Raw genomic sequence first — 24,125 nt, 5'->3', positions numbered from 1 at the left:
CCGAAATGTACACGGCGATGGTCTATGGTCTTTTGCCATTTATCCGGTAATTGGTTAATGCCCTCTTGGTAGAAATTTTCGGGTTTAGAGGTTAAATTGCTACCAAATCATTTTCGCACACCTTCAACTTCTGTAAACAGCTGATCTGCTAGGTATGGCTGACTGAGCTGAAAATAATATCTTTGCTTGATCTTGCTGAATACGGACGGACATGGTTACGACGAATTTTGTGCCCGAAAACTCACAAACTAATTTATAACAGCGTTGTAGCTGTGGAATTTTTATTCGAAGCAATTTTTTCCAAATTAATCCAGCGAGAAACACTGGAAAATGCAGTTCCGTAAATGACATCCATCCATCCCCTCCAAATATTAATATCTAATTTTTCTGTAAGTGAAAGAGTCAAATGCATTTGCTAATGTTTTGATCTACCGTCAGTGAAAAAATCAAACACTAGAAGCTAAATTGCTGTTAAATGTATTCTCTGACAAAAATCTTACACTTTGTAGCTGAAGGTTTAAAGCCTTTATCTACTTAAGCGATATATTCATACATCATTATAAATTATTCGTCTTTTGTTTGATATAAATATATATATACTACTCATGGGAATCACCGTAAATTCTTGTCTTATCTATCAGATAGATGACTGTCAACTTTATAAACTTTTATTATTTTCTTCCCTTAAATGATAACAAAAATCTCATTTCTGCTCTTTAAGATCCCTTTTTAACAACACATTCTCTTGACTGGAAGACCGAAAAAAAAAGAAGAAAACCAACGCTGATAAAACAAACGCTCTTTGCTTCTTCGTGCGACAACGTGGCCAATAGCAATAACAATTAACTAGTCAACAATCTCATTATCATCTCCATTTACGAAAAAAATAATATTAAAAAAACGCTAAATTTGATAAAAGGATAAATTATTTAATGCCTTGAAGGTTGACTTTTTAATGAATACTTTATATAGGACCGGTTTTCGATGAAAATGGCGTAAGTTCGTTTTTGACAAAAAGTTAGTTAATGATGCCATTGAATGCAATGCCATGCTGCGAGCATTTATGAAATTATAAATGCATTTAGTGTCAAAGTGATGTAAGTCCACTTTCCTCCAAGATATAATGTTTAGCAAGTCCATGTCATCGTCAAAAGTGTAGATTTCTTGTAACTAAGTATATTAAACAGGATCACATTATAAACTTAACTGAAACTGGCTCAGCCCGATGTGCTTATGTAAACTTTACGAACTGTTCGCACAAATGTTTTTTGGTCAGGTATAAAGTCTGCTTTATTAAAATTCTACTCCATCAAAATTCGTATAATTTTCAAAAAAGTAAAAGCACTATAGTGGGCCACCGCTCGACATCGCTTTGTACACTTTTTCATATAATGGCTTGTCAAACTAAGACCTTATGTAGGAAGTGATTGAAAAAGCATTTCTATAGCGTCCATCCATAGTCCAAAACACCAAATTGCTACTTCTAGGTTGAACAATATTCATCCTCAAATAGTTGACTTCACATGTTCCTTGTCTACCCAGCGTTCCACGTTGAGCTCCAGCACAAGGTACGACATTATACGCCGGTGCAGATTCTTCTTCGCCGGCGGCGAATCCTAATCCTTGGTGCTGTTTTTGTTGTTGTTGAGGTGGACTTTGCTGCTGCCCCTATTGACATCTTCCGGCTTCGTCTTGCCTATATGGCTGCTGTGCAGATTCTACTGAGCAGTTAAATAAAAATGAAATTAAGAAGGAATTGACGGACGGCCTTCCCTTTGGCCGATTAATAAAAACCCTCTCGAGAATTAATTTAATACATGCAAAAATTAAAAAAAAGGGATTTGACGGAAAGGCTTTTTCCCCTTTTGCCTTATTTTTACTTTTAAACATATGTCACGGATGCCTGCGGGTAATGGTGGTAATTGATCAACAGCGCCGTGGAAGCCTCATGGCGGAAGCGAGCGTTGATCAATTTATGAGTCCTGACTGCCTGGGTGCGGCCCTTCGGGGAGTACTCGTGGTGGCTGTGGTTGGCAAGTTCCTCGCCAAACTGGAACAGTCGATTGCAGCTTGGCCTCACCACTGACCAGAGTGGGGTTTATTGTTCCATACACAATAAACTCTTCTGGACTCTGGTGTTGTTTAGGCCCCTACTCTGTGGGGATTGTCTAACTCGCCAGGGGGCGTAGTACGCTTAAAGTGGCTTGGGCCACCGTGGGGTTAAGCCTTTCAGGCAGGAACCCACGATAAACCCTTGCTATAAATTCTAGGTTGAACACAGATATGGAAGATGGACAGACGAGACGACATAGTCACTGTCTGAAGCTATCGGCGTAATATAACGTGGACTTATCTCACGTCTTGGGTGTCGCATACATCCTGTGGTACTCTCTTGTACCATAACTAGTGCATTGGTATAAAAAGTTGTACGAAGAATCATCAACTTTTTGACATAGGAAAAAGGACAAGATTCTAAGGTATGATGCAGGTTTAATACACACTATATGAATAATACGGAAAAGTATTTGTCTTGTAACGAGTGCAAGTAAAATTTTTCACAACAAATTTATTGCAAATGATTAAACGATTCACAGTAGAAATGTGATGGCAGCTGATTATCGATAATGGATGGCTTTGGCGATTGAGCAGTGGCGGCAATAATAAACCATTTAATCAGCATACAGTATAAAGTAGACTTACGTCATTTTTAAAGTAAATGGCACATGCATGCCAAAGTGATGATAACAATATGCCGCGAGCGGAGATTTGTACATAGTTGCTTAGGGAAAAATATTTACATTTTTTACGTTTAAGTTTTGAGAATGACTGGAAATACACCCGGAAAAGATTAGAAGTCATGAACGACATGAGAATTTTTGTCGAAGTCTGTCGTCGATATATTCATCAAAATCTTGGAACTTCGATCAAGAGAAGACGTTGGAATTGTCTTGAGGGAAATTTAATTATACCCATCGCAACAGATATATTCGATCTGGAAAATCAATGCATATATTCCGATTCCTATTAACTTATTCTTGACAAACCGAAAAGATTCATTCATGTCAGTCTCGTTGCCTTATCATCAAATTTGATCTTGTCTAAAAAAATTTTTTTGCTCACTTAGATCGGATTCACTTTGAAAATTGGGCTTTGGACAAACCGGTAGTTTAATTTTTCGCTTAGTAAACTGCTTAGTAAACTGAAGCACTTTCAAGGAGGGATAGGATCTAAGTAGGGTTTTTAGCTTGCACTTATGTAGAGTGTTGTCAAATAGCATAAGAAGATTATTTGAAGTGTATACAATATATGCTACATACGATTTATATCGTTTTTACCTTGCATTTGAACTTTGTGCCAAACTACAAATACAGGGCATTAAAACTTAAATTAGAACAAGGGGAACTTCTTTTTTTTTGTGCAAGTTTCATATTTTTTGTGCAATTGTTATACGCTACACTACTTTATTGTACGGGCTATGTGAAATTTGTGCGGACATACGTAAGAACCAGAAGGGCTTAAGATATATTCACTTTTTACTATGCCAATCGATTCAGAAGATAATTGTGAATTTTTTTATGTCCATATGTCCGCTCGATGCTTGTCCACGTACTTTTGTGTTCAACCTAAAGGCCGTAATTTTTTAGATATTTCAATGAAATTTGGCAAACAGATACAAGATTTGACTCAAGAACCAACGGCATTGAAAATGGTTCGGATCGGTCTACTTCTTTCACTTCTTCCCGTAAATATTGTAATTTTCAAAATTTTTCGACAAAACTCGTCGCGTAATAATACTTTGACATTTTAAATTAGTGGACTTAGTTCATTTGACGCCATTTTTTCAACCTTCTCTCATGTAACCCTTCCTACGAAGACTGCTTCTTTATATGCTAAAAAGGTCTAATTTTGCAATATTTCGTCATGAAAATTGGTCCATAATAATAAATTAACATAGAAATTAATCCCACTGATTTTGGACTAGGTAGATATATATCTTGCGTACCACTGCATATAAGCAATTCTGGTCTTTTGCGTTAAAGAATTTGGGGTTGGATCCGTTGACCATACAGCTTGATCAACGTAGACATAATTAGGAGCCTTTTGAATCGTGTCGAATATCGGACCCGTTAAAGAGCATCAAATTAGTGCCCTTTAATGCGCGCAATCTGCCGCTGTCGATGACATTATCTAATAATTTTAGAGTGCTTGTTGTTTCGTGAACTAAATCCGCTATGTCTAGTCTCGGCTACTGGAAAGCTCTGCCCTAACAGTTTTGTATAAGATTTTTACTGTTTGAATTGTATTCTTATGTGCTTATATAAGTTGGCTGAATACGTTATATAGGCTATCTTAAATTAACTAATATCTTGCCTACCTATATTTGCTCTTATGTGATCTTTGGTGAAAATGTTTCTCACCAAGTTCAAATAATTGTAAATAAATGAAGGCTTTATAGGGAGAGAAAGTCTAATTTGTAGTTTTTTATGACGAAAACTTAAAATTAGTAACATTTTCGGAAAATAATTGAGTTTGCTAAATTTAGATGTGATGATTCGGACATCTTCCCGTATGCCAGCTTTCGGGTAAAGTAGGCCTTTGCATGAAAATATTATTATTATTATTATTATTATTATTATAAATTTAGCCAGAGAATAAATTCTAAGACTAAAGTCTTAAAGCATTAGCATCTAGGGCTATCGGCTTTTTTATTAAACAACTCTACCGCACTTGAGGTTTGAACCCACGGCCATTGATTTGCTAGTCGAGATACCTCGCCTTCGGCCACTCAGGCGGATTTAATAATTCTAAATTAAGAGCACGTTCATGTTTGCGTACCGTCTAATATGAAGGATTTCATGAAATTCATGCATGTAAATAAATCCAATCTTAAGTTTTTCAGTATAATTAAGTAAATGAATGGGCAACGGTTTTAGGCGAAATGGTGTAGGATATTCACTATTTCTAGGAGTCTGGAAAAGCCATGACAAATTTCAGGTTAAGCTGAACTCGCTTGTTCAGTAATCAACATCCTTAAAGATGGTTATGGCATAAATTCTATATAACGAAAATGAAATTTTGTTAAATCATTGCATTTAAAATAGTTTAACAAGACCAGAAGGATATTAACTAAACTTCTTTGATCAATTGTATGCAAAAATTCAATAGAAAATATCTGATTAGCCAAAGAGACCAAACGTTGTTTGTGCAAGATTTCAACTTAAGCTCTCCAAACTTGGCAATTTAGCTTGCAATCCATTGATTTGTTGATCTAAAACGCTTGAAGGTATTTTAAATGCTTCCATACAACAAAGGCAGGTTTAATCTTTTGCTTGTAGCTATGATTTTAATATAACTAGAAAATATTGAGCATTCAGAAGAGCAAAATCCGTGTTCGTATATACATACGTACATACGTATACATACTAGTCGCGGGGACTGAACAAGTTACATGCCTATAATTTTTTATTATGTAGTGTACGTGCCGCAAAAAAAAAAAGAAGGAAAACAATCGATAAACATCTTTATTCCTCATCAGCAACCATACTATTAACTAAATTGAAAATATTTACCATAAGAATTTTTAACAAATATATTAACTCACGCATATAATCTACATAACAACGAATGTACGTGCATTCCTCTCCGCGTTAAACTTAAGCGTTAATTTCGATCGTGTTTAACACCCAATAAGTGAAAATAGAGCCACTTCGTGTCCATATAAATAATGAAAATAATAAGCAATTTTTGTTCCATTGTTACCACAACGTCAGTCTTGTTCAGCTGTAATGATCTTACTTGCATTTTTCTTTATTTTCTTTTCAATTGACGGCTTAATCTCGATAAAACAGAAGTCCGCTTGTCATCCCCAGCTAGTACAGGTGTGATGAGTTCAATTCAAAATAAATAAAAAGTAAAAGTTCAAATATTTGAAAGATATAAGCCGGCTTTATCCGAGACTCTGTTTTTACCTTTGAGTGGAACACTTATAAACAAACTTTATTATCATTACAAGCACATAACACTTTAATATAATATAATTTCTGTCAATAAATGCGACTCAAAATAAAAACTCACTTATTTATGCATTTTATAAATGCTCGAATTGTTTTCATTGTTCTCTTTTCTTGTTGATTTCGCATCAATTTAATGTTTAATACACAACTGTTTTTTTTTTTTTTTTTTTGCTTCGATTGCATCAGCGCCACCATACCTCCACAATGAAAAATGATTACATTTTTGCCTACTCTTCATATCTCGCTATATTACTCACATACTTACATCGGCGCTCTTATGTTTTTTCTCTATTATACTACCATTACTCACTCACCTGTGCTTCTTCATATCGAAATGTTTTTTGACAGTATCCATATGTTTATTGTCATAGTTGCGGTGCTGAATCTCATGATAATCATCAATATCGATATCATGCATGATGGTCAGTGCACTGAATGGATTATTGTAGTATATTGTGCCATGATGATGGCCATCGTGATGGTGGCCTTTATGTAAGCCCGATAAATCCTCTACGTTCGTGAGCATTTCGTTCACATTCATGTTTATTTGTTTGTGAAAAAGGACACGTTTGAAAAGAGAGAGGAGAAGAGTGATTTAATTAAATTTTATTACGCAAAAAAAAAAAGTAAATAAATAAGAAAAAGCTATCGACTTTAGGCAAATTTCAGATACCCATCATTTTGCTTTGAATTGCATGCGCGTCATTTAATTACACTTTGAGAAACTATAGATAATGAGTTACTAGCAACGATGCTTTCAATGTTATCTCGTTTACAATATTTTAACCATCGTGGACGGGTTACATTGGACCGAATACCATCAAAGGTAGCTTTTTTGGCTTTATTCATACGCTGCAGCATCAATAACGAACGGATGAACATGCCTAAATCGACTAAGAATTTTCTGCCGAGTTTGCATTTAACGGGATATTTTAAAATTATGAAGAGAAAGAGTAACCTTATGATTGAGATAAAACTAACATATCCCCATTTAGATAATTGATAGAACCGCTACCATTTTCATACGTGGCCTGAGCATATAGTTTATAGCTGTTTCCTTGTAACGTCTTACAAGGACTTCTTCTTACTTCTACCTTCTGACCAGGTGTTGTCTTACAACAGCAAAACATGGAGGAATGGCCAGAAAGGAAAAATCTTGCGTTCACCAAACAATTTAGTATTTAATGCTTTCAAGGTCCTAAGTGTTACCAAAGGTAAAACAAAAGTGGCGTATCTTAAACTTTTGCCAGTACGCATAGAACGTATGTACTACTCACAGTAAACGGATATAAATAATATGAATTATATCCAGTCAATTTTAACGAATATTTTTTTACGTCCTGAACCAAATTGGAGTTGAAAACCAATGAACGAAAGGGAATTTTTTTTTATCAATCATTTTTTTTTTTTTTTAACTTTTCGTAAAATATACATTTCGGCGCGAATAGTAAATGTCCCATACATTTGATTTACCTATAAATTGAGTTGGAAAATTGAGGAGTGGCAAGACCAAGTATAAGGTTTTTGATGCTGATGTTACTCAGCTTTGCACGGTAATTGGATATAGCCTTTAAACTTTCACCATCGAGAACATCAGAGACTCGGGATGCCTTATAGCCGAGTAGATAAAAGTCGCGACTAATCCAGTCCGTGCTCGTGGATCTCAGTGCAGTAGACTATAATTAATCGTAGCTATCTAGTAAGTGCTAAGTCGGTAAAAACATAACAATTGAATGGTCGGGCGCACACCAACTCGAATGTGGTCGCTTTCTATCTCTTTCTCCCTTGTCCCACGTCTTTTTCGCCGTCACCGCATGTACACATGTAGGGAACATCCTTCGAAATAGTAATATTAGAAGAAAACAAAAAGAAAAAGATCTTGGGTAAGGGATACCTTTTATTTGGATCCCTTTTAGTCAATTCTTTTTTGATCTGTTCCAGTAAAAATAAGCCTAGAATTTCTTCTGAGAAATCCTCTCTCAGCTTAAGACAAACTTTAGTTACTTACTCCCCGCTGTTGCACTTTTGTAAGCCATTGAAAGTAAAATGACTAATCAACACTGAATTCTTACTTAGGCAGATGCGGAGGACATGCCGCAAATCGTTTTAAAAAAAGAGCCTTAATCATACTATTTATATAGTTATTACGTGTAACACTTTCGTGATCACCAATGCGTGAACCTTTTGAAAAGTGACAGAAGATTTTCTTCTTCACAGCTGTGCCTCCTACTATGTATTATTATTTATTTGTAATATCCTTATTTTATTTGGCGCAACCGGCTTAAGTGATTTCCATTGTTGTACAGCGATGATCATTTATTCGCCCTTGAACTGATTTTTTAATTTTCCCTCTTCTCTATGTCTTGTGCCGCATTGCGCTGACAATTTTTTTTTGAAAACGAAAAGGCAGGCAGGCAAAGGCTTTCAGAAAAATGTTTTAATAGGTATTTACTCAAACAATTGCTGTTCGAAAAACTAACTGCACTTTACTTTTGTTTGCTTCTACTTATCCACTGTTAATGCCATCATCATCGTCGTTATGCTGGTAGGTTTTTCTTTTCCATTTTTTTTTTTTTTTTTTTTTATCCCTCCAAATGTTGATGTTAACGTAGCAGTGACAGTGGCAAAGCCCTAAACTATCAAAGAACAGATTTCAGTTTAAAGATAGAAATCTGCAATTTCATATAAAAGAATGAATTTATTGCGAATGAATAAGAAAGAAAAAAAAAAAAACGTCCCATCTAGCTTAGGACGAATCGTGAATGCGTATCATCGCAATTAAAGGATAGCGGGACGGAAGAAAAATCATTTTAAGGAGAGAGGAGTACGCATGATTGACTCAGTGAAGTCATTTTGAAGATATTATTGAAAATCTGAAAAGTCCGCGATAAGAAATTATACACAGTTGTGACTATACAAGTAACCCCTTTCTGGCGCGACAGGTGGTGACGGCAGGAAAAAACCTGCAAAAACAATATCCAGAGAGTTCGTTAAAAGCTATAATGGATGACTTTTCACAACGTATTAAACGAAGCGAAGAAAATCTCTTTTAGAAAATATATCAAAGTTTCGCCAAACAGCGGGAAAGTGCTTTTCAAATAATAGAAATAATTAACTGGTGGACACATTTAAAAATTTTTTAATTTGTAATTTTCAACATAAATGTATTTTCAAAATGTACATATGTGCACATGCTGCCTCTCTCTTGCTCTCTCTCTCCATCTGCCTCTATCACTTTAAGATCTTCATAAACGCGATAAGTTACATGAGAGCAAGCGCATAAGTAAAAAGCGCATAACAAGACACCTGTGCACATAAAAAGACTTTGTACAGAACCGATACCCAAAATATCCACAAAGGTAACAACGGTAATCTCTGCTTATTACACACTTACATTCTCACTTTACTTTACTTTGTCTACTAGAAGAAGCTTTACTGCTGCCATCTGTGTGATGAATGTTACATCATTTTCAACGAGATTTGGCAACAAAATGGCGAAAAAAGAAAAGGAAGCCAGAAGCACTGGAAAATATTTCCTGCTATGATATGGTCTCTAGCGGGGCTCCTTAGACTGATAGGAAAAGTTAATGCAAGAATGTGATTTGAACGATCTACGAGGATATCCAGAAAGCTTGTGCTACGACCATGTGAGTTTAAACTTCACACCGAGACGAAGACGGCTGCCAAAGGAAACCCTTATCTCCAAATTCCAAATTTTACTTAAGAAAAGTAACGAAATCTGTCATTCAAAGCAATTGGGAGAGAAAATCAATACGAATCTCGTTTTTTTTTTTAATATTCTTCGCCTGCATGTGAAATTTTCAATAACTCAGAGGAATATTAATCTGTTCAAATGTTACTCCTACTAATTTAAAGGTTTATATAGAAATCGATGTAAGGATTGATATAAACACTTATAGGAGTCGAATATTCGGTTTCTGTGCATTCTTCGCTGTCGTGTTTAGGATGACGTTTAGGGTGCTGGTCAGCAAACGATTGACGACATACAACTACAGCACCTGCTCTCCTTTGTATATCCATAAGCACTTTTGGTCCATTCACAGTAGATAGAATATTTTGTTTTTTTAGTTTTTTGATTATTATGGACCTATCAAGATCAGTCAAATCAATCGTTATATTTATTTACCTAAATACCATGGAAAATCGAGCTGGAGTCGTAACGAAACATATGTTTCTCTTCTAAGCTGTTGGCGCAAAATGAAACAAGTGCACAAAAAAATTGCAATTTTCTTATATAATTTTAATATTAGTTTGTTGTACCCTGCATAGCTTGTTGGCGTATTAGATTTTTGCGTATGTTTGCAACAAATATCAATAGATTTAAGATAGACGTACGTTTTATGATATCTAAGCTTTTCTGTCCATCTGTCCGTCTTGTTTTCTTGTGGTTTATCCACAGCCCAGACAATTTAATCAAATTTAGTAGACTAATGTGTTTCGCCCCAAGGACGAACGTTATGGACTATGATTCAGATCGGACTGGTTTTCCGACAACTTCCCTTTTAACGCTTTATTTTGAAAAGTCGATACATGAATAATTGTAGTGTGTAGTGTAGCGTACAATAGGGTTTTTACTTTCTTTTTTCTTTCTCTTTTGTTTCTTTGCACATATTAAGAATGTTGAAAACTTTTACTACTGGAAAGACAATACATTCAAATGTCTTGTCTTGCTAATCATCATAAGTACACAAATGTATGCATATGTAGATCGATGAAAGTAGGAAAAAGGTGTTAACATATGTATATTCAAAGAGTGCCCTTAAATTGCATTACATACCCATTGGTCGATTGCCGCTCCAACGCAAACTTTTGTCATAACGGTCGGTTAGCAAATGGGGCAAATGAAATGGCAGCTGATATATGTGATTGTATTGTTGCTGCTGCTGACTGTAAAACGGTTGAGAGTCAGGCATTTTAGACATCTGCTCTTTCTTCTGTTTCGCTTGCAGCACTTCCAGCTCTTGTTCTTGCTGTTGCTGTGAGCGACGATGGGTTTTACCATTCAACGAATAAACGTGATGTGTGCGTACATATTTCTCGTCCACCTTTGTTCACATAAATCAAAAAAAAAAAAAAAAAAGGAAATAAATTTCACAAAAAAAATAATTTGTTTATTTTAATTGCAACAAGCAGGATAAAAACTTGCATTAAATTAATTTCAATTACGAATGCAAACAAACACATTATGTCAAAGCTTAAACTTTTTTTTTTTTTTTTGAACAACAGTAATTGTTTTGTTTATTGTTGTTTCCTTTTTTTACGTTATTTTTATTTTACATTTTTTTCTTTACTTCTTTTGATCCATTTTGGAACAGGTAGTTGGTTGTAATTACAATATGCAAAGGCAATCGTATCGCAATGAACGCTTCAATTTTCCTGATAATCTATTCTTATTTATTTGTATGTGTCAGAGGGAATAAATGTTTTAATTTTTCATATACTTTAACCAGCATTCACTTTCCTTTGCAAGCATATGGTTGATGATTACAAGCAGATATAAAACACGAAAAATTATATAATTCGAACGCAGCGGTCGTAATGGACGGCACAATTAGTTTATCAAATCGATTGTGCAAAAAGTCAAAGTTCTAGACCAATAAAGCCAAGCAAAAAATATCCAAACTTTCCCGATGAATTCTTCTTGGTCGTGGGATATGAACGGTCGTGGGATATGAACGATCGTTTCGAATGCATTGAAACGCAAGCAGAATATAAAAATCAAAATAATAAGATATATAGAAGACTGCGGAGAATAATACGAAGACTTTCTTTTTTTAACAATTGCTGACGACCGCGCAATAAAAAAAAGTCGCGTCAGAAAATAGGAAGGTAAACCCAATCATCGTTTGGAGTGATATGCGAAAACATAATATTTATCGGAAGCACTAATGCGAGCAATATAGAGACGTCTTTATATAAATATTTTCTTTCTACACCCTATATATACATATACATTCTATCTCGATCTCGATTAAAAGCGCAACGGTCGTGGGCTTAAATTTCAAGTGCTGTAGAGCTTTCATTGAAGACAACAAACAGCTTGAGATGCTGGTGCTTTAACAGTTTATGCTAATAATAGTAATAGTATGGCTTTCTATCTATCAGTTACAAAGAACTCGTCAAACCTAACAAATTGGAAAAGAATCTTTTATACAAGACTCGACTTATAGGTCTTACGTTAAGACTCATTTTGTTGCTTCCACAACTTTCTAGTTGTCAACAAAGAAGTCTACAATACTTTTGGTACAAGGGCATATTAAGTTTATGCGAATGTATGCAACATCCAGAAGGACTTGAGAGAGGCCTACCCTTTTTTCATACCAATCGATTTAGAATCACTTTCAGAATCTCTTTCTGATTAAATCTAAACTTATTTTAGCTACCAATCTAAGACACGAATCGATTCAGACTCAGTTTCTGAAAGATTTTAAGCTTGTCTCTCTGTCTGTCTTCTGTCTGTCTGTTATCTCATGTTCAACCAACAAGTCGCAGGTTTTGATAAAATTTTGTACATGGCTCGAAAAATGGTTCGGATCGGATCACTTTTTTGACCAGTTGCCATATAACGTCCTGTCTTGAAAAGTCGATATATGGGGGATAAGTGTAGGATGATATAGAATATTTAATGGTGAGCCGTGACTTAGTATAGTGGTCTTACTTATTTTGATAACACTTAGAAATTTATATCAAGGTCACAGAGATATTAAGATCGCAAATAAATTTCCGGCCACAAAATGTCTGTTTGTCTTCACGACCAACTTGTCAGAACTGGGAAGTCCAACTAAATGTAGACGAAGTCTATAAATTTGTATTACAATATATTGAGCCAATATGTAGAAATTGCGTATCTGTGTTAAGTTCAAGGGACAAGGTAATAAAATCAGGAACTTGTATTATAAGGTCCAACCACAAACACATGATTTTCGCTCTTTCGCTGGATGGAGCTCTTGAAATCTAAGCTATATTTTTATAAGATCTAACTCAAATCAATTTTAATCAATTGATTTTAGTGAAAATTGACAGTAAATTCCATTTTCTCTTACGCAACCTTATGATCGTTATTTCAAGTAATATAAAGAACAACATTAATAATCAATCCGTAATTGTACTTTCCTGAAATCCGTTGGATGAAGAAGTAAACAACGGTTGTGAATACCTCGTTTAGTTCGTTGAGGGAATGCCTTAAAATCGCGTTATACAGATGCTGTGCATTTAAAAATCGTTACTAACCAAATAATGCAATGATTCGTTTTACAAATTTATGTTATTTTGGGGAATTAATCTGAAATTTAATATTACTGCAAACAAACAGAAGCATTTAAACACACACACACGCGCGCACATACCCATATGTATCAAATGATAGAAATGAAATTGCATTGAGGAAAATAAAAAAAAAAAAAAAAAAGGTAAAAGAAAACAATAATAGCATAAATACTTCAGTGAGCAACAAGCAAATGAGTTTAAATATTTGTGAGTCATTGCTGCGCGCGTACACGTATATGTTACGTATGAAGCGTTGTTAGTAGTAGTAGTAGTAGTAGTAGTAGTAGTAGTGGCAGTGGTAGTGGGTATGTGCATGGGAATGTGTGTGTGTAAACAAAGAAAAATCGCGTGTTGACCTTAATTTAAAATGCATTATAAATAAACGGTTAGCAATAAACGGTACAAACACATTGGCTAACCCTGACCAAATAATCTACATATACACGTAGACGGTTGCGGTGGTTAGTATATATATATATATATGTATGTATTAAACGGATATGAAACATTATATAACGGATATTAGAAACCAATGTGGTGGCGGCCAATAATCACAAATACTATCAGTCAGCCGCTTGATCACACCCTCTTGTCATTCAATGTATGTATAAATGTATATAAGTATGTAATCGTTTCTAAAGTAAAATATTATTTCTATGCAACGATAATAGTTTTTACATATACATATATATATATATATATATATATAGATATATGTGTGTGTGTTTGCATTTAGCTTATGGTAAATAAATTAAATTGGTTATTGATCCTACCTTTTTGCCATTTATCAGCCATGTTATGTGAGGCGCTGGCCGTGCACGTGTTGTATTACAAAGTGCAAATAAACGTTCACCTATTGCCACAGGGCTGCGTTTGCGAAACCTAATCACCGGTGGGCCTGTTTGCGGTACTGTATATATATATATATATAGAATATATATAGAATATATGTATATGCGTGGATAAATTTCTTTTTAAATATTTCCGTTTTAATATATTACTTCTAAATGTAATAACATAATGCATTTTTTCTTTTTTTTTTTTCGTGTTGCATATGCATCTGTTGTAAGAAATATATATATATTTTCTAAAGAACTACTTACAAAAAACGCTCATTAAATGTTCGCTCGATGCTTTTGTATACAATGGTGAAGTCATCGATACTTCACAATGAAATTGTCCGGACAATTTAAAATCGACATTGGCTAGAGTCACCTGAGACTCATTAGAATATTCCCACTAGAATGAAAAACTTATTCAATTAAATTCACTTTACAATGTTTGTATGGAAAATTTTCCACTTCATTATGGAAAAATATATATAATTAACATAATATGCATTCGCTTCATTTACTTACGTCAATGTCAGCGCCATCTAAAGTAAAATTTTTGAACGGCAGTTTACGTCCCTTAACGTATTCAAAAAATTTAACCTCATCTCGAAACCAAGACACCTGAAAAAATAGAAAACATTGAAACGGGTGTAAAAAGTAGGAAGCAAGTGTACATACAAGTGCAAATGATTCTTTCGCTACGCATTGATTGAAATGTTGCAGGAAGAAAGCGCGTTTACGTTTACGTGAATATGCCCTCTAGTAAAACGTCGAACCTAAACAACTTAATAATTTTCATATACGATATGCTGCTCAATAAGTGAACAAAGAATAAATTTCACGACCGATTCTCGCCATTATCCTAGTAATGTCTAATTATCATAACATAATTTCAAAAGTTGGTAAGATTTCGTTATTTTTGCTTCTAATATGACTAATGAGCAATGATGTTCCCTATTTATATAACACGACGACGGTTATACGGTGAGCATGGTGAGTCGGGAAGTCAGGAAGGTGAGAGAGATAGGGAGGTGGCGACCGTAGCCCAATGCATTCGCCCAAACACTAAGTATTATGCCTTTATTGCTCGCTCATCACCGCCACGATCGCAGTAAACTGTACCGCGCTAGAGACTTACCTCTGCGTGAACACTGACTTGCTGTTCGCAAATCTTACCTGCTCGGCTAAACATATGGGCAAGTGCTTTTATAAACTAGCAGTCTTTTTGTTACCATCTCCCTAACTAACAACTGCTTCTTCACTTGGGATTTGTTCGTTGCTAATTTGCATCACTAGGATTAATATTTACTTCATAAGTAGCGTTTCGAAATTTTGAACGTAATGATATAAAAAACTGGAGAAGACAACTCCCGATCTCGTAAATAAGAAAGAAAAGTGATACAGCCTACGGGTTCTTTAATATTTCGATGCTTTTTAAACCCTAAACCACTTGTAGTACAGAGTGTTTAAGTTAGTACGCACGCATGTAATACGCAGAAGGGCTTAAGATAAACTCGCCTTTTATTGTACCAATCGATTCACAATCATAACCTGAATTGATCTACGTCTACTACATAGCTACAAGGTATTTTGTTTGCTTTTATTATATGACTCCCTAGTAATCATTTACTGCCCGAATAATAGAAATTTACATGTCTAAGAATGTGGTCAATTTTTTTCTAATTTTTTACATAGTCGAGGACAGAGAATTAGAAAAAAGCATGAACGACGTGGGAAATGTGGTCTCTGAGTTTATCCTTATAACCAAAGTGTATGGAGGGATATTTTCTGGTCTTACCAAGGAAGAAGGATAGTTGTAATGCTGTTCAAGTTATCAGGAGCAAACAAAATTTGGAGTTTTTCTGTATAACGTTTCCTTTGTAATTCGCGAGCAAATGAACAAACGGGTTAAGCTTTAATTTCTAACATTAATGCGACTTTTTGGCATAGACGACGTCTATATGTCAGTATCGAAAATTATTCACTCATATGCTAAAAAGCATGTTTGGGGTGCGAACAGATCAACAAGAGATTTATTTCTAGCCAACCTAATAGTACTGGTAATGGCTACCTCCTAAATCCCCTCTATTAAGAAGGACTAACAAGCGTTCATCTTAAACGCAATATGGTCTCATTTGCAGTTCCGATAGGGTTCCTAAAATTTTAATATCTTCACTTTTCGGTTATATTGATGAATTCTCCACGCCATTAATTTAAATAGGAAAAGTAAATTTTGATACAAACGCAATTGCGCATTGGCAGGTTATATCTGTTCTAATGAAACTTGTCATCCTAATGAATGAAACGAAACCACATCCCATGGTTTATTTCAATGTGAAATAGGAATTAATTCAGAACAAAAGGATGACGAAAATTGATATCGTAAAAACTATTATTATATATATATATACTTTTTGTTTTGTGTGTTTGTGCTCGAAGTCCAAGACTGAACGCATTTCAACAAATTGACAACATATATAAAAGGTACAAAATTTATATTTGTTTATACAAAGCCAATGATTGACATTTTCATGTCAGCTGTCTGTGGAAGGAACTCAATTACAACATATTTCAGATTATTAGATTTTCATTTCGTATTGCACACCTCCTTCGATATAAACAAAACCATTCTATTGATTAAATTGACAAAAGCAAGAACACCAACAACAATATATTATTTAACCACATTTCTGTGTGTGACAGACAAATTTCAAAAGCAAGAGAATAAAAAAAAAAACGTTTAAAAAGATAATACTTAAGAGGGAGGGAGAGAATGGGAGAGGGATGAACAACGATATTGTTCGTTATCGAATCTTTAATATTCAGAATATTGAGGAAAGAATTTCATAAATAATGCGTGGAAAAATGCCACACCGTACTTCTGAGTGCTTCTTTAAGTTTCATTGCTGTTTGAATTATTTATTAGATAATGACTACATTCGAACATAACCACAGCTGTTCGTGTTCAAACACCTTTTTTCACTTTCGTTTGCTGAGGTAATCACATACATTTACACTAAATGGTAAAAGTTACAGTCACCTATAAATACTAATTTATGGATCGCACTTGTCTATATAAGTGCAAAGTAAATTGTCGGGAGGTGTCCCAACGAAAGCATTTAAAGTCACAGGTGCTTAAGCGTTACCTGGCAAAAAAATGTTGTTCGCATATTATCATTCCAAGCGATTTAAGTTTAAGAGCTTAAAGCTGACTATGCGATACTATTTTCAGTGTATAATAAGAAAAAATCACTCTTTGTTGCCACAAAGAGAATTATTATATGCTAGGGGATCCGCAAGTAATTTATCTGCCGAATCACTCTATCAGACCAATTTGTATAGTGATGTGCCTAAAATTTGGGTTAAGTACCTTTAGTAGCTCACCTTTTTCTGTAGAACTTGTATATGGGAGAGAAGTCAATAAATCGTCCCATTCTTTCCAAGGTTTTCGACATTCTCTAATGTGCTGAAACAGTTTTTTTTCACTGATCTTTATCGAGAAAGCGATTTTTTATCATATGATGACTTTTTAAGTCGAGTTTTATAAGGGCAATGCCCTTCCGATCCAACCCTCTTTGAATAAGGCATGACTTTACGCTGAGACGTAACAGTATAGCAAATTTCATTAATCAGGTATACCTGGATACGAATGAGGTGGACAAACTGACATGTAGACAGACAGGCGTAAATTGATCTGCATCGATCAATATAAGGAAACTTGGATCTTTCTAAAGTCCATTATCTACAACTTTGCCACATGCAATACCTTCATACCTTCCGCTAAATATTCGATTCCAAAAAAGCGCGGAGATGAAATCATTCGATAGACCGTTTGTTTATTCTCTCGTCTCGCGACGTATGTCTTTCAAGCAATGCCCGTTTTGAGAGCACTTCGTAGACAACCGTTGACGATATTTACACATTCATATATAGTTTTAGATTGGATCCAAGTCTTAGGATTGCAATTAGGAATTAGTAAATTGTCTTGACAAGAAGCGATTATTAAATCATAGTTCTAAGCTAAAAGCTCTACAAATGAACGCATCTTGATGAGTTTCAAGTTTACTTTATAATTAGTAAGACTTCGCGGTAGAACTTTTTTCCCCTACAAGAAGTCCGCATTTGAGTTCGCAACAAGCGAAATCACCGGCATAGAAACATTTTCAAATTAATTTCGCTCCTCATGGTGATTGAAACTATATAAAGTATATGAAATCCCTGACGCGCATATTTATACACACATGCATTACCTACATTTGAAGAAATTTATATAAGGAATATTTTCATTTGACTGTCATTATCACTAATTATACCCAACAGCGATGGATGAAGGGTATATTCATGTAACGATCAGAGGAAAGCTTCACAGACCTCATAAGGTATATGTACTTTTAATCAGCATCAAATTTGGAGCCGACTTAAGCATGTCGGTCTATGTGTCTGCGTAATGTCTGTTGTAAACAGTGTCCCGGCCGCAAAAATCAAGCTATCATCTTCGAACTTGTCAAAAATACCAGAAGGCAAATTGGTATTGAAAACGGACCAATTCGTTGAAAAGGCACTGCCGCCACGTAAACTGGAATCACCTCTGTTTTTAAAAGAAATAAAAAATTGGCTTAGGAGGTAAATCTACAAGAATTTTAAGGCGCATTTTATTGTCGATGCTGTAGTACCTGCATAAATATAAGCACGCATACCCAATATTATAGTGTATCAGAATTTAATTTGTTGTTCAATATCTTCATAAAGCCCAAAAGCAAGTTTCAAAAATCTCATAGTGTATATAAATTCTAGGATAGTTTTTAATTCGAAATCCACTTAAGCACGTCCGTCTATTCGTCTGCCCAACTCCGTAATATATACGACAAACATTGTCCCGTTCGCAAAACTTACGATATTGAGTGTGAATTTGCGGAAGATTTCGGAGTTGATCCAAATCGATCAAACACCACATCTATGCAACAAAAACTGTGAACACCTTTACTTGACGCGTTTGATGTTTTTTACTCATTAAGTACAACACATATTCCATACAAACTTTCATTTTTATGCTGAAAAGCGAAAAATCATCCGTGCTCATCCATCCAATATTATAGCATATAATAATCTGCTTGTTTTGCTTTTGTTGTTGTCTTTTTTAGGACAACGATGATGGATTTTCTTACTTCTTTTAGAATAGCTCTGCAAAGGCTACATCATGTGTTGAGAATGAGCTTAGGAAAAATAAAAAATTTTGCAACAACTCACCTTAAACAATACGATGGGTTCTACGTCATGTATGCATTCCAACGTAGCACTGCTACCACGTTCTACATATCTGGGTACTCTTAGTTGCACTTCTGCATCTGTGTGACCATCTGTATTAAGAAAAACAAATAGACGAAAAAAATCATCAAAATGTTGTAAAGGAAAGAAGAAGAATTAAAAACGGAAAAGTAAATATAACCAACCAACCACTGATAAGAACGGATTTTTCAAGCTGAAATAACAAAAAAAAAACAACTTTGTACTAACGTAAATGTCGCATCCGGGAGAGAATGACATTTTCTAGGTCATAAATAAGAATGATAAACCACAGCAAATTAAATTAAAATAAACCAAAAGGGTAACCTTGGAAAAACTCGAAAACTACGACATCGCCAACAGCAACGGCAAAGCTGCGAATCGGCTACACAAGGGAGTTAACTGAATTGAAACACTACAAATAATTAAAAGAAAAAAGAGGCAAAGTCAAAGTGTTAAAGAAATCGCTTTCTTCCGATGCCATGAAACATTAACAACCAATGTGTTCAACTGTCTGTAAAATTGCGTATAATTAAGAAGTTAAGAACCACATTATGTTATATATAAAAATTTTTTTTCTCTTCACTTTCTTACTTTTTTTTTCTTAATAAGTTGCATCCTTAGCTTTTATCTTATAGAGTTCAGGATAGGTAGTCCTGAAGGTTTACATTGAATTTAAAAAGTGACATTTTTCAAAGGTATTTGGAGAGACTATGGATATATCGGTGCTATGGATATATGTTTTCTTAATTTTTCTCATCTCGGCTAACTACGGGCAGACTTATTAAGTCTAGTCCCCTAATAAAAGTATTTTAAATTAAATCAAGAATGTACATCTCGAGTTTTGCTTTCTAATATAAAGTTTTCCAACTTTGAAAAATCAAAAAAAACTCCAGTAGGACGAACGGACGAAAAAGCAAGCTCGACCTAAGACTCGGTAAACTAGTAAAAATATTTTTTTATTATCATATTTTTAAAAGATAGTTGGGGAGACAAGTACAACTTTATCGTGGAAAGATTTATTTCGCATATTTATCATCATAGAAGCTTGCGTGCGGACTTATCAAACCCATTCATCCCATAAATCTAGAGTATATATCTCGGATTCTTCATTCTACAAAAAAACTTGCCGCTTCGTAACAGTGAAAAAAGGCACAACAGGACAAACGGATAGAGAAGAAGTTTGACTTAGAACTTCTACTAGGGGACTGCGGTATTGCTCGTAGCGATAGTAAGAATATTTTTTAACATCAAGAAATAAACTTGTTTTTAAAAAGTCTTTTCTGGTATATAAGTTCCCTTCCCGCAGAATAGATCAGTTCACTTAGCACTTACACTTACATAATTATGTTGATTTGGTTCGTTTTTAGGTTTTATAAAACCTGTTTATAGACAAGGCTCAACTATGAAAGTTTAAGAGCAAATAAAAGATAGATTCATTCACGTCGGATAATATTGAGTAAGAACTCAAGCAAAATTTTCTAAAATTCTTAATTTTCTGAAAAATGCAATTTCATTGTCTTCAGTCTTGAAATAGCAAAAGCAAAGCAGGTAAATATCTTAAGCTATCTACGATGATAAGGAAGTTAAGAAAGAGAAGGTATGAAATACTTGAAAAAAAAAGTTCGTAAAATTGTCTAATGAGCAAATTTAGGACATGAGGTCAATTTTTTGTAAAATGTTTACAAAAGCTTTCCTTTCCCTCTCTCTCTGTGGTTGGAATTAATAAAATCTTGGTTGCACTCAAATGCAATGTTTCTGTTAAATTTAGCTAACTTTGCAAATTGCACGAATTTTTAAATGTTTTCATAATTTGTTGTTTGGTTGTTAATCGATAAAGGATTGATCGTCAATAAAAAAGGATCCGTCTTCGTAGGGAACATAGCCACAGCTCTTGAAAAGTTTTGAATTCTTCATATATACTATAAAGCAATTGGTATCCCTATAGGGCACAAAACTGAAAAAAATTTCTCTCTGTTTAAAATTTTTTTGAGAACGATAGTTCCTCAGGTCACTTGACCCTCCATTATAACGATCGATTCAGAATCAATCTAAACTTGTCGTCTGATGTCGGTTTATGTGCCCTCGTGTTTCATCTACGGCTAACAAATTTTGTCATGCGCTCTTGAACCTTGGTGAACCCACGTACTTTGTTCCAAGGACGAACGCCATTGATCATGATTTGGATCGGGATACTTTCTCATACAACGCTTTATCTTGGAATGCCTTTGTATGAATGACTGCATTAAGCATAGCGCTGTAGGGTATCTATTATTTCCCTTTTGATATTCGATGCATAACAATACTCATAGAAACGCACACTTAATTTATATTATGAAAGTCATAATTCTCTAAAAAAACAAAAATATATTCCTTTAGTGTTCAAGCAAACGTGAATAGTTAGTTCTGCATTAATCAAAAACTTTATAAGTTTACTAAATATGAGCACATTAAACTTCTATATCAGGTAAAGCGAAGCGAGAAAACGGTAAGACAAATATTCTAAATATATAGTGAAAAAAAAAAACTATTGGTAAACTAACTTCTATTAGAGTATTTCACATTAAATTCTTTGCTCCAATTCTGTATTAGTTTCCGTAGAACTTTTATATAAAACCAATCGATATTCCTTGTTTTCACCACCTTCCACGCCATCTTCTATCTACTTGCCACAGGTATTTTTTCTGTGCGTATACAGGAAATTTCCGCACAAGCATTCCTACGAAAAAAAAAAAACACATTTCGTGTTAATTTAATGGTTAAGTTTACCCTAAATATAAAACCAAAAATTGTTGGTTAAAAACTTTGCTCAAAAAACATTTCCAAAAAAAACAAAAAAAAAATAAAAAATTGGAAGTAATGAGAAGTGACTTAAATACTATTTTATTTATTTTTTTTAAGGACTCAATTCGTGAACTTTAAATTCCCGTTCACAAGTATGTGCGTAGGAAACTTTATTCGTTAAAGATCAAAGATCGCAATTTATGCGACTTTTCTTTATACTTTTAAGCATATTACTATTAGAATTTCTTAATCAAAGGTCGGTGCACGGATAAATAGGAAAACTAGCGTGCTTTCCTATACACAGGCAGTCAATGCGACTCTTTGATCATTTCAAAAATCAATCATCCTTTCCTCTCCAATACAGTGATGCGAACTAAATTTCGAAGCAGGCATCCTTGGTACTGTGCTATTTACCGGCACCGAACCATTAACATAACAGCTTTTCGGTAAGAAAAGGGGCAACCACGATACTTTGAGAGCAATTTAATTGTTCCCCCTGTTAAGCTTGTCAGTTATTAAACGATATACAGTGTGCACCGTCTCGAATTAATGGAGGATGCATATACCGATATACCGTGAAGATCCCAATAATTTTTTACCAAAATGTGTAAAATGTCGAGTGATTTTATCATATCCCAAGGTATCATTGACCGAACAAGATCGGCTTAAAAAAAATTTGGGGAAAGAACTGACATTGCACAGACGAAGCAATTAATCCAATATTCTTCATATTATAGATTTCATCTAGAAAAAATACCTAACTAAAATTAACTGCTTACAAAATGCATACAATTCCTGTAGAGTGTAACGAGAACGGCTGCATCGGAAACGCATCGTTGGACAACGCTGGTGCTACATGCATTAGACAAGAAGCATTAAGAAGAAATCCAAGGGGGGAAGCTCGTCAATTTAGCAGGCGCCATGACATCTGACATCAGACATCTGAATAAGGTCATAGCACCCGTAGCGTGTTAGCTCATGTCTACAAAGCGGGAAGCGGGAAACATTTTTAGCAATTGCAAGTCCTTATTAACTTATTCAAAGTTCGCAAAAACATATCAGCCACTGTGCACAGCGACTGTTTCTTAAGTCCAAAATAATCCTCTTATATCTGGTTTGCTTTAAGGAAAATTTATCTTACGGGGTTGTTAAGTGAACAAAAGTATATACAGATTTATGATAATGATCAACGTGTACTACCGTGGTCGGTCAAGCCTGTCGTTGACTTCTTCACCGCGAGAGCTGTGTTTCTTCAGAAAGAGTGTAAAAAAGAACAGTGAGACGCAGACACACAGAGCAAGGGGGAGGCGCGTTGGAAAATGAGATATAGAGGAAGAATTACTATCGCGATCTGTTAAACGCACAATCTCTTAAATTATCCGCTTTCGTCGCGCTTTTCATTTAAATTCAGTTAGATCAAGTTAACTAAATATGTCGATAGAACATGAGTTTAATATTGAAGTCATATCAAATCATATTTTATTTAATTATTTATTAAAACCATTAGTACAGCTATGCAAAATCAATGAAAGTTTGCATAAGAAAATGGACAAGAAATTTATTTAATTAATTTCATATTTTAATTTATTTAAGTAATTTGAATGGAAGAATCTTCGCTAACAAAAATGAAATTGAAAATGTTAACGAAAATAAATTAATAAGTTTGGGCTGTCATGCTCTAATAGAAAATATCGTAAATTTATTTATTTGCATAATTATGTCGTCATCAGGCATGCATAACACTAATGCTAACAATAACAATAAACAAATAAAAGTGAACAAGTAAAGAAGACGTTCGTGTTTACTCTGTACGTCTTGATGAGGACAATGTGTCATAGGGTATAAGGAAAAATGTTTGTAAAAGATAATGAAAGTTCCTTCGAGCAAATTGTAAACAACATGCACGAAAGTGTAATAAAAAAAA

The 24,125-nt window shown here is 34.5% G+C and overlaps 2 protein-coding genes across 6 annotated transcripts in view; one reads left to right on the top strand and one right to left on the bottom strand.

Moving 5' to 3' along the window:
* The window catches only part of LOC119641713 (protein lap4), a 309,554-nt gene extending 290,172 nt beyond the window's left edge, over nucleotides 1-19,382 (top strand). The window contains exon 33 of the transcript XR_005247877.1: nucleotides 19,276-19,382. The gene's annotated coding sequence lies outside the window, so the exon portion shown is untranslated. The remainder of the gene's footprint in view (nucleotides 1-19,275) is intronic.
* LOC119641715 overlaps nucleotides 1-24,125 on the bottom strand; it is a 96,268-nt gene that overhangs the window by 17,232 nt on the left and 54,911 nt on the right. For all 5 annotated transcript variants that reach the window (XR_005247878.1, XR_005247879.1, XM_038040527.1 and 2 more), the window contains 6 exons: nucleotides 19,382-19,491; nucleotides 14,660-14,755; nucleotides 14,405-14,540; nucleotides 14,075-14,211; nucleotides 10,813-11,080; nucleotides 6,329-6,524 (listed from right to left, as the gene is read on the bottom strand). Coding sequence is in view for 3 of the 5 variants with exons in the window: in XM_038040527.1 (XP_037896455.1) it covers nucleotides 6,329-6,524; nucleotides 10,813-11,080; nucleotides 14,075-14,211; nucleotides 14,405-14,540; nucleotides 14,660-14,755; nucleotides 19,382-19,491 (943 nt within the window). In the remaining 2 variants the exon portion in view is untranslated. The remainder of the gene's footprint in view (nucleotides 1-6,328; nucleotides 6,525-10,812; nucleotides 11,081-14,074; nucleotides 14,212-14,404; nucleotides 14,541-14,659; nucleotides 14,756-19,381; nucleotides 19,492-24,125) is intronic.

This window comes from Glossina fuscipes, unplaced genomic scaffold, assembly GCF_014805625.2.
Source record: "Glossina fuscipes isolate IAEA_lab_2018 unplaced genomic scaffold, Yale_Gfus_2 174, whole genome shotgun sequence".
NCBI lineage: Eukaryota > Metazoa > Arthropoda > Insecta > Diptera > Glossinidae > Glossina > Glossina fuscipes.
Note: the sequence above shows the minus strand (reverse complement) of the source record. Positions and strands in the feature narration are given on the sequence as shown.